The 9,359-nt window shown below is 56.2% G+C and overlaps 2 protein-coding genes across 2 annotated transcripts; both read right to left on the bottom strand.

Moving 5' to 3' along the window:
* COL26b_003728 (uncharacterized protein) lies at nt 1-2,280 on the bottom strand (the record flags this gene model as incomplete). The annotated part of the gene is made up of 2 exons (XM_053176620.1): nt 1-1,843; nt 1,928-2,280. The coding sequence occupies 2 exons, from the start codon at nt 2,278-2,280 to the stop codon at nt 1-3; spliced, it is 2,196 nt and encodes a 731-aa protein (XP_053039479.1).
* A 4,869-nt stretch (nt 2,281-7,149) lies between these two features.
* Nucleotides 7,150-9,156, bottom strand: COL26b_003729 (uncharacterized protein; the record flags this gene model as incomplete). Its single annotated transcript, XM_053176621.1, has 2 exons — nt 7,150-8,987; nt 9,036-9,156. The coding sequence occupies 2 exons, from the start codon at nt 9,154-9,156 to the stop codon at nt 7,150-7,152; spliced, it is 1,959 nt and encodes a 652-aa protein (XP_053039480.1).
* Nucleotides 9,157-9,359: the final 203 nt, after the last annotated feature.

Below are 9,359 nucleotides of genomic sequence, written 5' to 3' on the forward strand. Positions count from 1 at the left end.
TCAGCCGTAGAACAGCTCAAACTTGGTCGCGAAGCCGCGCGGGGTCTGCTTGACCTCCTTGATGGGGTGGAGAATCATGGGCGGCAGGCAGGGGCGACCGTGGGTGCGCTCCCAGTCCTTGCCTCCGTATGACGTGTCCTCATATCCGATCCAGTTGTTGTACAGTCTCGCGGGAGGCTCAGCGCGGTAGTACCAGGTCATGCCCTGGTATCTGCGCTCGCGGCCCCAACCCATGGGAGATCCCTCGCCACCACTCTCGCCGCGGGGACCGGGGTTGAACCACTTCGCGAGGAAGGTGCCGTTCCACGGGCGGTCGAACCAGGTGGGGTGAGGCGCAAACACCGTCTTGAAGCCATGGAGAAGGGCGACGGTTTGCGGGGTCATCTCAGAGGCGATGTGGTTGCCGCGGAGGTTCTCGACGTGCATGATGTCCAAGAGGCGCTTAGACACACGCGACTGAGTGACGATGGTGGTGCGGCGGGGGAGGGTCTTAGCGGGGTCAGGATGAGCCTCGTCTCTGTAGCCCCAAATGTGGTCCGAAATGATCCAGCTGCTGTTGATCGGGTTGAAAATGGGGCCGACAGTAATCATATCCGCATCCTCGCCGACTCCCCACTTGTAGTTATCCTTCTCGGGGTTGTCAACAGGAGGCTTGGGGCCAACAGGGTTGATAAAGCCCAGCTTGGGAGGTCCCCAGACCTGGTTACCGCGGGTGCGCTTCTCAACGTCCTTGCGGAAGTCGTTGTCGTAGTCGCCGTGGTACTCAGGGATGTAGTAGCGCTCATTGCGCTCCCAGAGACCTCTGCGGGGCTGCTTGTTGGCGAACTCGTCGAGGCGCTTGAGGAAGTCGTAGTGATGGCCGACGATGCGGGCATCCATCTCCCAGTTCCAGATGAAGTCGAACTCGGGATGGTCCTGGCTGAACTTCTGCACAGACAACCACTGGGCGGAGTGGACGCTTCTTTCGTTGTCGTCGGTGAGGGCGGTGTAGACGTCCCAGACGCCCTTGTCGTTCCACAGCTTGGTGATGCCGTGGAACTCGAGAGGCACGTGCTCGTTGAGGACGTACTGGTACGTCGCCTCGTCGTTCAAAATATCAAGCTCCTGCTCACGAACGTGCAGCAACAGGAAAACCTGGAACTCGCCGCCGGATCGCAGAGAAAGCTCGGAGATGAGCGCGCGGATGACTTGCTTATCGTTTTCGCTGTACTTCTTTCCGGTGTAGGATCGCAAGAGGACAGCTGTTCGGGTGTCCGCCTTCTTGACCTTGGACTCCTTGGACTTGGTGAAGCCGCGCTTCTCAACGTCCTCGATTTCGTTGCCGTACTTCTCTGCAATGTCAGGGTATGCGGTCTTGATGTATTCGTTGGGCTTGCCATCGTCGAAACGAGCCGCGTTTCTCTCGACGCACTTCTCCTGCAGATCGCCCCAGTTGATGTTATCCCAATCAATCCGGAGGCCAGCCTTGCTGAGCTGCGGCTGGAGACCGTAGGGGCCGAGACGAGTATCGCGCTCGTAGCAGATGTTTCCATCCATGTTCAGAACGTCGAAGCTGCCAAAGCCGGTAGCGGGGAACTTTGACGGCTGACCCTTGAAGACCAAGAGGTCCTCGACGACCTCGCCGGTGGCTCCAATGCATGGCACATAGGGTGCGCGGTGCGTCTTGTTCCATTCGTCGCCGTTGTAGTCAGGGTAAGGGTTGTAGGCGAAGGGCCTCTGGTTCGTGTAGGCGACGTCCTGTGCGCCGACGTCGCGAAGGGCGGCGGCGTGCTCGGTGGTGCGGTTCTCCTTGTTGGTCAAGGTGTTGAGCGTGTTACCGTAGATGTAGTCGTTGCCGGGGAGGCTATTAAGGTTTAGAGAGTCAGTTCCTGCCGCCTTGACGTGACAGCTGACGTTTCCGCCGGCGGGAAGATATAAATGCACATACCTCTTGGCAGCTTCATATTCAGCCGCGAACTCGTCTCTGAGAGCCTGCTCATGCTTTTCCCTCTCCTGCTTCAACTTCTCCTCTTCCTCCTTCAATCTTTCCTCCTCTTGCTTCTTCTCCTCCTCCGACTTGGGGGGCTTAGCGGGTTTCGGGGGCTCTGCCGGAGCCTTATCGGCGGCGGGAGGAGGCGCGCCGGTGCTATCATGATTCCATGGCACGACGTGGTATCCTGCGGGAGCGCCGCGAGTGGCGAGGAAGTAGACGGAGATGACGGCGAGGGCCAGGAAGAGCAGCGTCTTGGGACGAGCCCTCGGGGCAACGAAGCCGGTTGATGACTGCTTGAGCATGGTCATCATTGCCAGCGTGGCGGTTGCGGCAGCGGCAGCAACTCGATTATTAAAGCCCGCAGCGGCCTGGGACGGGTATGATGTCGCTAACAGACGGTGGCGGCGCTAAGGTGAAGACGAAAAGGTGCCTCTGCGCTAAAGAGGCATACCGCGACAACGCACAGCTGGAAAAAGAGAACCAAAGGAAGGGACAGGCACGCGAACGACGATTTGGGGACGAACGCGCGGTGAGAGGGTTGACGAAGGAAGACGAATTGGTTTGCGTCCTTCGCGGCGGAAAGCCAATCGACAAACCGGTTTACAACAGCGTGGTGGCAGGGCGGGACCTGTTGACTGGGGGGGCCTTGGCGAAATTGGATAAGACTCGTTGGATTAGAAAAAAGAGTGGCGACGGCTCCTATCGAAGAAGACCCGGTTTGGTATCCGTACTTTTTTTCTGCCTGGTGGGTTGCAGCCGTGGGTGAGAACACTGACGGCGAGAGAGTGTGTGTATTCGAATGGTTGCTGTTGATGTGCTCCGCAAATAAAGATGAGGGTTTGAAGTGAAACGACGAGAATGTCGACGAAACAAGCAAAAAAAGAGGAAGAGCTGGTTTTGCCGCAATTGCAATCGCGAGGGAAGGAGCGGTGGTGAAGAAAAAAGGAAGGAGAGGGAAAGTCGACGACGTCGCTGTGTCTGTCTGGATGGATGGGGACCAAAAGGAGGGTCGACAACCACCAGGAAAGGAAAGGACTGACGGCAGGATAGGAGAGCGGCAGGTACAATACAGACGCTACACACGCAGGCGGAAGGAGGCAGGAGGATCTTGGGACTTGGGAAGGGGACGGCAGGAGGCAAGGACGCTTGGGAAGAACACCGCCAATAACAACTGAGGACTAGTCGCAGGGGGATGGATGTACTCCTGAGTCTTGCTTGAGGAGACTGACGGCCGTCGTCGTTCTGTCTGCAACACCGCTCAACTCACTCGGCACGCAAAACGAATGGTGGAATCAGGCGACAGGCTCCCCGTCGGTCGTATAACTGCGTAGGCATCTCAAGGGGATACCTGCAGATAGAACGCGTACCACTGCCGGCTCGGCGCCGTCGACCAACAAGACTCCTACAAAACATCTTGGGTGCGCCGTAGATCGCCAGTCAGTGACTTGAGTAAAACCTGCAAGAGCGAGAGTGGTGCTGTGCTGCGTGCGTGCAGTGGCCACCGGGTCCCCAATCTAATCTCCAAACAAGGGAACGACTTCCCGGCCCGCTGGACTGATTGGCATTCCCATTGGCCATGGGATGCATCGATTTGGGAGCTGATGGCGAAAGAGTCGCGCACAGCTGGGAAACTGGAGTTCTCGGCGTCCGGCAATCAATCCATCACACATGGGCGGGCTAGGGTGACATTGTGTGATTTGACCAACTGGCGGCTTCTGTTTAAAAAGGGGGGCCAAGCTTTCAGCCTGTTGCTGCTATCCATAGGCGTTGCGAAAGTCCCAAAGTCCCAACCGACGCGCTGTCGTTAGAAAGATGCCTGTAGCTAGCTAGCTCTTCAATTTTTGTCAGAGCAAGGTACCAAACCGATGAAAAAAACTTTCACGTCGTTGGGCAGTTGCAAATGATCCAAAATGATAGGTAGCAAAGCTCCGGTTTTTCTTTCCTTCTGTGGCGGGCCAGTGAGACAAAGGAAAGAAGTCTGGAACTTCCAAGCCACCCTTTCCTCGTCGGGCCGTTGGATGGTTGAAACTCCACAGGTGCCTCTTTTCGTCTGAATTCTGGCAGAGCCTGCTATTAAAAGTAACAAATAGAAAAAGGCCATGACTTTTGGCTTCCAACGACATTCCTCCCAAACCCATCGAACCGGTGCCTGCACAGTGGTTCGTGTCTGAATTCCTCCAAAGTTGCGACCCGCATGTCATCATCCTCGTTTCCCCTGACTACTTTAGCCTCTTCAATCGTTCAAACCCACGGACGACAGCATCAACTTCAGTGGCGTTCCCGCCGTCGATGATGGAGCGCCAAAACGCCGCCAGACAGCAGCACTAACACTTCGAGAAAACACCCACCCCTGACGATAGCTTCGCAAGTACCGAGACGGCCAACATTTGCGTCAGCGGTACCTCCACAGTCCACACAGCTCCGTCTGCCCCTTTAAATCCGGTCTCACAGGCGGAGAGATCCAGAAAGCCACTTTACACGAGCCGCAGTTGCCCACGCGACTCGCTAGACGTCAGCGACGACCCGGCAACACTTGTCATGAGTTCGGATATCGCGACTCAGGTCGTCCGCCAGGCCAATATAATTCCAGCCGCATTTCAATGTTCCAGCGCTCCAACGTGCCCAATATCGAAACGGGTCGACAAAAACGTACCATCAAAGGGAGACCCTTCTTCGACGATCGACGCGGATCCCGCTCCCTATTCCAGAAGGTAGCATTGCGCCTACCATTTCATATTAAAATAAAAGCCAAGACAGCAAACACGGGCAGTGCGCACGCAGACGACAGAGCCCCAAACCCCTTGCAGCTCGAACGCACTTTACTGTATGCTGAAGCATGCTTTGACGATGACGGACAGCTGTGAGAAATAGCTGCTTCTCATAGCTGCAGGACGCACACACACAGACACCCGCGTGGGACGTCCAACTGCAAAAGCATCACAGGGCGCAGAAACACAGACATCGGCCACGCGGTTCGAGTAGAATCGTGTCTTGTTGGTGGCACCGTCCAAACCCCGCCTCATCCTGCCTCTCTGCAAAGGACTTGGTTCACAGATCAAAAGCCATTACTGCGAGTGCAATGCCGTGCAACGCGCCACCTAGTCCAGCGAAGTCTTGCAGAACAAGCTTGCGATTTCCGTCCTTCGCCCTTCCCAGGAAGCAATTCTTATCTCTTCCCATCTCTCCCTCTCTCCTTGCATCCCCGAATCCCTTCGATTTCCAGAAAAGCAAGCACCCAAGGAGCGACATCGAGAAGGCCTTCTCCCTCCAAAACAGACAGAAGCAATATCCCATCGTGCTATCACCCATCATCCCGCGTATCGCCGCCGCCAATGCTCATTCTATTTCAATCTCCCACACCCCCACGAACATCTTACACTGAAACCTGGCCAACCAACCAATCACACCACACTCTCTCCATGTCCCCCTATCTGCAGGGTATCCCCCCAGCGCAGTCTTCTTCTCAGCTGCCCACACCCAATCGACTTTTTCCACAGTCGGAACCGCACCACTCGTCGGTGACAGTTCATCCGCCCGCGGCCCAACACACACATCCATGGATTCCATCGTAAACCCACGACACTAGCCCCCGCGCGTATCCTCAAACAAGAACAGCCACTCTCCATGAAACAACCTCTGTGGACCGACCGATTCTTCTCATCAGTCAGCAGCAGGCAGAATCGCGTCACTCACGCCAATTCCTTACTCACCAGGACACAGCGTGCTTTGAATACCACATTGAACACATCATCACCGTTAACCGTCCACTCTAGCAAAGGACCCGTCCATCTGAACACGTAACCTCTCTTCGAACCTCTTTTGTTTTTTTCATTTCTTGTCTACTACACAAGCATCGCCCAATGCGTTCTTCCGCAAAGAGGACACGCTTCTATCTTGTCATCGTGCCTATCGCCCGCTCGGCGGAAGGCGGAATTTCTCCAAATCCACCGAGCGGAAGAAATCACCAAAAACCTGTACTCGGTGATGAAGATCAACAGCAAAAGACCCCCAAAATCCGCCAACCCCACGCCCCCCGCCAGAGATCACCGGCGGTGAAGGCAAACCAACCTGATAAAGGACCCTTGGCGTCTTTCCTCTTTTTTGGCTCACGTCCTGCCCCTCATCTCCAAGCTGATCCAACCATCTCTTCTTCATCTTCATTGACGATCTAAATACCGCCAGCGATGATATGTGATGTCTCGTGTGACCAAACATGCAAAAGCTTCCACAGGAGAACATAGTCGGAATTATGCTACTGTTTCTCCCGGTGGGTGAGCTATGGATCCTTCGCATCTCGCGATAGAGAGCGACGAGTGGTTCTTCCGTGATGTACGCAGAGAATGCGATATGCTCTGACTAGACGGGGGAAACACAAGACACCTGCCAAACCGTTTGCTTGTCCACGTTAAGACACAATGTCGTATCTCACCCCGTTTTGACTTGCCGTCCCGGGCCGTTTGTGTGCGACGTCCACAGGTCTCAAGCCCTTTCGCCGTTCGACGGGCGAAGCAGCTGTCCGAGACATCTTCGGGGAGGATGGCACGTTCTGTCGCAGACAGGACGTTGAAGCTTGTCAGGCTGCGAGAAGCTTGGCTGGTTTCAATTCCGTCAGTTGCTTGGCGTAAACCACATGTTCGTGAGATGTATCCGTAAAGCATCCTCTCGACAGAGCTTATACACTGAAAGACCCAATCGACGACGTTCGAGATTGGAGCATCAAGTTGAAGTACTTGCTTGAATTGGCTTTTGCTATGTATATCTTGGCCTCGTAGCCGTCTGACCTCGGGTCAGCTATTTCCTGTGAGCACCCGTGTTGCACCCTGTTGCCTGCAAAAGCCTCCCTCGTCCCCTACTATGCTACTCCATGCTACTCCGGCCGGACTCGTGTCCACGGCAAACATGCGCCCGTCAGGGCTGCCTCCCAATCATCATCAGACAAACAAGACGACATCACGTCGTCGCTCTATGCAGGTATCCAACAGAGTCCACTGGGGACCGGGTATATAAACTCCAGATGGCAGAAATGAAAAAAAAAGTGTATGTTGCGAGATGAGGGTGGTATATCGTGGTCGTGAAGTGTGTCGTGGGGTATTAAAAATGCACTAGGTAATGATTCAAATGCGACGAAGTGAATGTGCATGGCGATGTGCCCGAGAGACATCGGCGTCTCTCGTAGCTTACATCATTCCGAGCCTCGTCATGCGCTTGTTCATGCGAGGCATCGGGGCGGCGAGACCTCCCGGAGCGAGGCCACCTCCAGGAGGCACCCGCTGGCCGCGCGGAAGACCGATGGGGGGTCGCATGCCAGACTGGCCGTTGCTAGGTCGGCGTCCGCCGCGTCCTCCGGGTCCGGGAACGTCCAGACCGCCAGGCGGGGGTCTTCTCGCCGACTGTTGCATCCGGCGCCAGGCGTCCTTCTCGCAGTATGCCCGGCCATTGACCTCGAAGTAACCATTGGAGAGTGACATGCCGCAGTCGCCACATCGGAAGCAGCCGACGTGGTACTTGATCCGATCTTCATCCTCCAAGTACTGGCCCTCAATGCCGCGTCCACAGGTACCGCACAAGCTTCCATTCAGCTTGTGGTAGTGCTGCTCGCAGTACGGCTTGTCGTCGAGAACATAAAACTCGGCAGATGAGAAAGGCTCGCGGCAGGTCGTGCAGACGAAACAGGCCTTGTGGTAACGACCGGTCAAGCGTCCATCGGCAGACGAGATGCTCTTGCCCTTGATCGGATCTCCGCAAGACTTGCAGTTCCCACGAGAAGGTGCAGCGGAGGGTCCACGGTTGCGGGGCGGAGATGAAACGCTTCGCAGATCACTGGGTTGGCGTTCATGACCCTGCCCGTAGCGATCCTTGGGGTCGCGAGCATCGTAATCTGGTCTACCAAGAGGTGATCTCGCGCGAGTTCGTCCACTCTGGATAGCGGGGTCGTTGCGGAGATCCTCGGAGGGGCCACGACGACCGGAATAAGGATCTCTGGGCGCCTGCTTCGGCGGAGGCGGTGGCGCCATCTCTTCTTTAGTTGGTGACATGGCGTTCATGGACGACTCAATGTCGTTCATAAGGTTATCAAAGTTGGTAACATCCGAAGGGTTCCGGCGCGAGCGCTGTGCTGAGCTAGATTGTGAGCTTTGTGAGCTTGCCTGACGGCCATGACTAAACATGGAAGCCCCTGATGCTGACGATGTCGACGCCGACGGCGTGTGATACGGGTTGCTTGCTCCAAACTCGCTGGCCAGGTCGACCGGTGGCACACCGTCTCTTCCCGAAGTTGTCGGTCGCAGAAGACTCGTTCTCGGTGGTGGCGGCCTGGATGTGTCGGGGCCCATGGAGCGCTTTCTCTCGTGGTCAGGTCCGTTAGATGGTCTGCTCAATCTGTCGGGTCGAAGGCCGGGAGCTGACGGCGTTCTGGCAGGAGGTTCCATAGGTTCGCTAGGACGGGGGAAAGTGCCTGCACGGCTTTGGTAAGGTTCAGGCTCGAATTCGTCGGGCGTTGTTCCTGGGGGGCCGAATCCTCCATATCCGTTCTTCCTTGGTAGTCTGGGTGGTGCGATCCCACCGGGGTTACTGCCACTGCTGCCGGCAGACATGAATGAGTTGTTCGACGCAGACGTCAACGGCCGTTCGCCGAAGCCATCATCCGGCGTCAAAGACTGCTTTCTCGAAGGCCGCAGCGCCAGCTTCGCAGCAGGTGGCGCACCTCCTCCATTCCTTCGACCCATCTCGAATGGCCCAGGGGCGATCGTGTTCATACGTTGGAGCAGGCTAGGGGCTTGCTTCTTCGGTTCGTTCGGGTACATCTGATCTCCAAACTCCTCGCCGTCGTCGAAAGCTCCATATCCTCCTGGACGTCGGGCCTGCTGATTCGAGTTGTAATCGTTCGCGATCTGCGGCTGGAAGTAGTCATCTGATCGACCCATGGCCTGGCTGTTAGGTGTCTTTGGCGAGACGCTGATCGATCCGGTGGATGTGCTGATCGGGGTAAGTTGGCTCTGGCGCATGTATGGCATGTCTAGTATTGTCAGCAGTGTTTGCGTGGATTCAGTCAAGGGCAACTCACTCGCTGCGCTCGTATCTAGAGTGGGTGGTGCCATTCTGCCGTACTTGTTGTCGAGGGGCGGAGGTTGACCGTACGAACCAAGACTATCCGGACGTTCTGGCATGGCTGGCATGGGCGGCATGGCTGCGTGAGTGTAAGTGACTGGCTCAAGAGATGCTTTGTGACACCACCTACGGTCCGCGTCTGGAGGTGGTCCTCCGCAGATGTGCTCTCCCATCATGGAGATTTCGACTTGTTGAGCACATGACGAGCACTTGATAGTCGGCATGAAGCTCGACTCCCGTGGCATGGCCATCTTTGGTGATTCTGGCCAAGCGGCCAAGC

This window comes from Colletotrichum chrysophilum (assembly GCF_026319265.1).
Source record: "Colletotrichum chrysophilum strain AFK26 chromosome Unknown scaffold_21, whole genome shotgun sequence".
In the NCBI taxonomy this organism is placed as follows: Eukaryota; Fungi; Ascomycota; class Sordariomycetes; order Glomerellales; family Glomerellaceae; genus Colletotrichum; species Colletotrichum chrysophilum.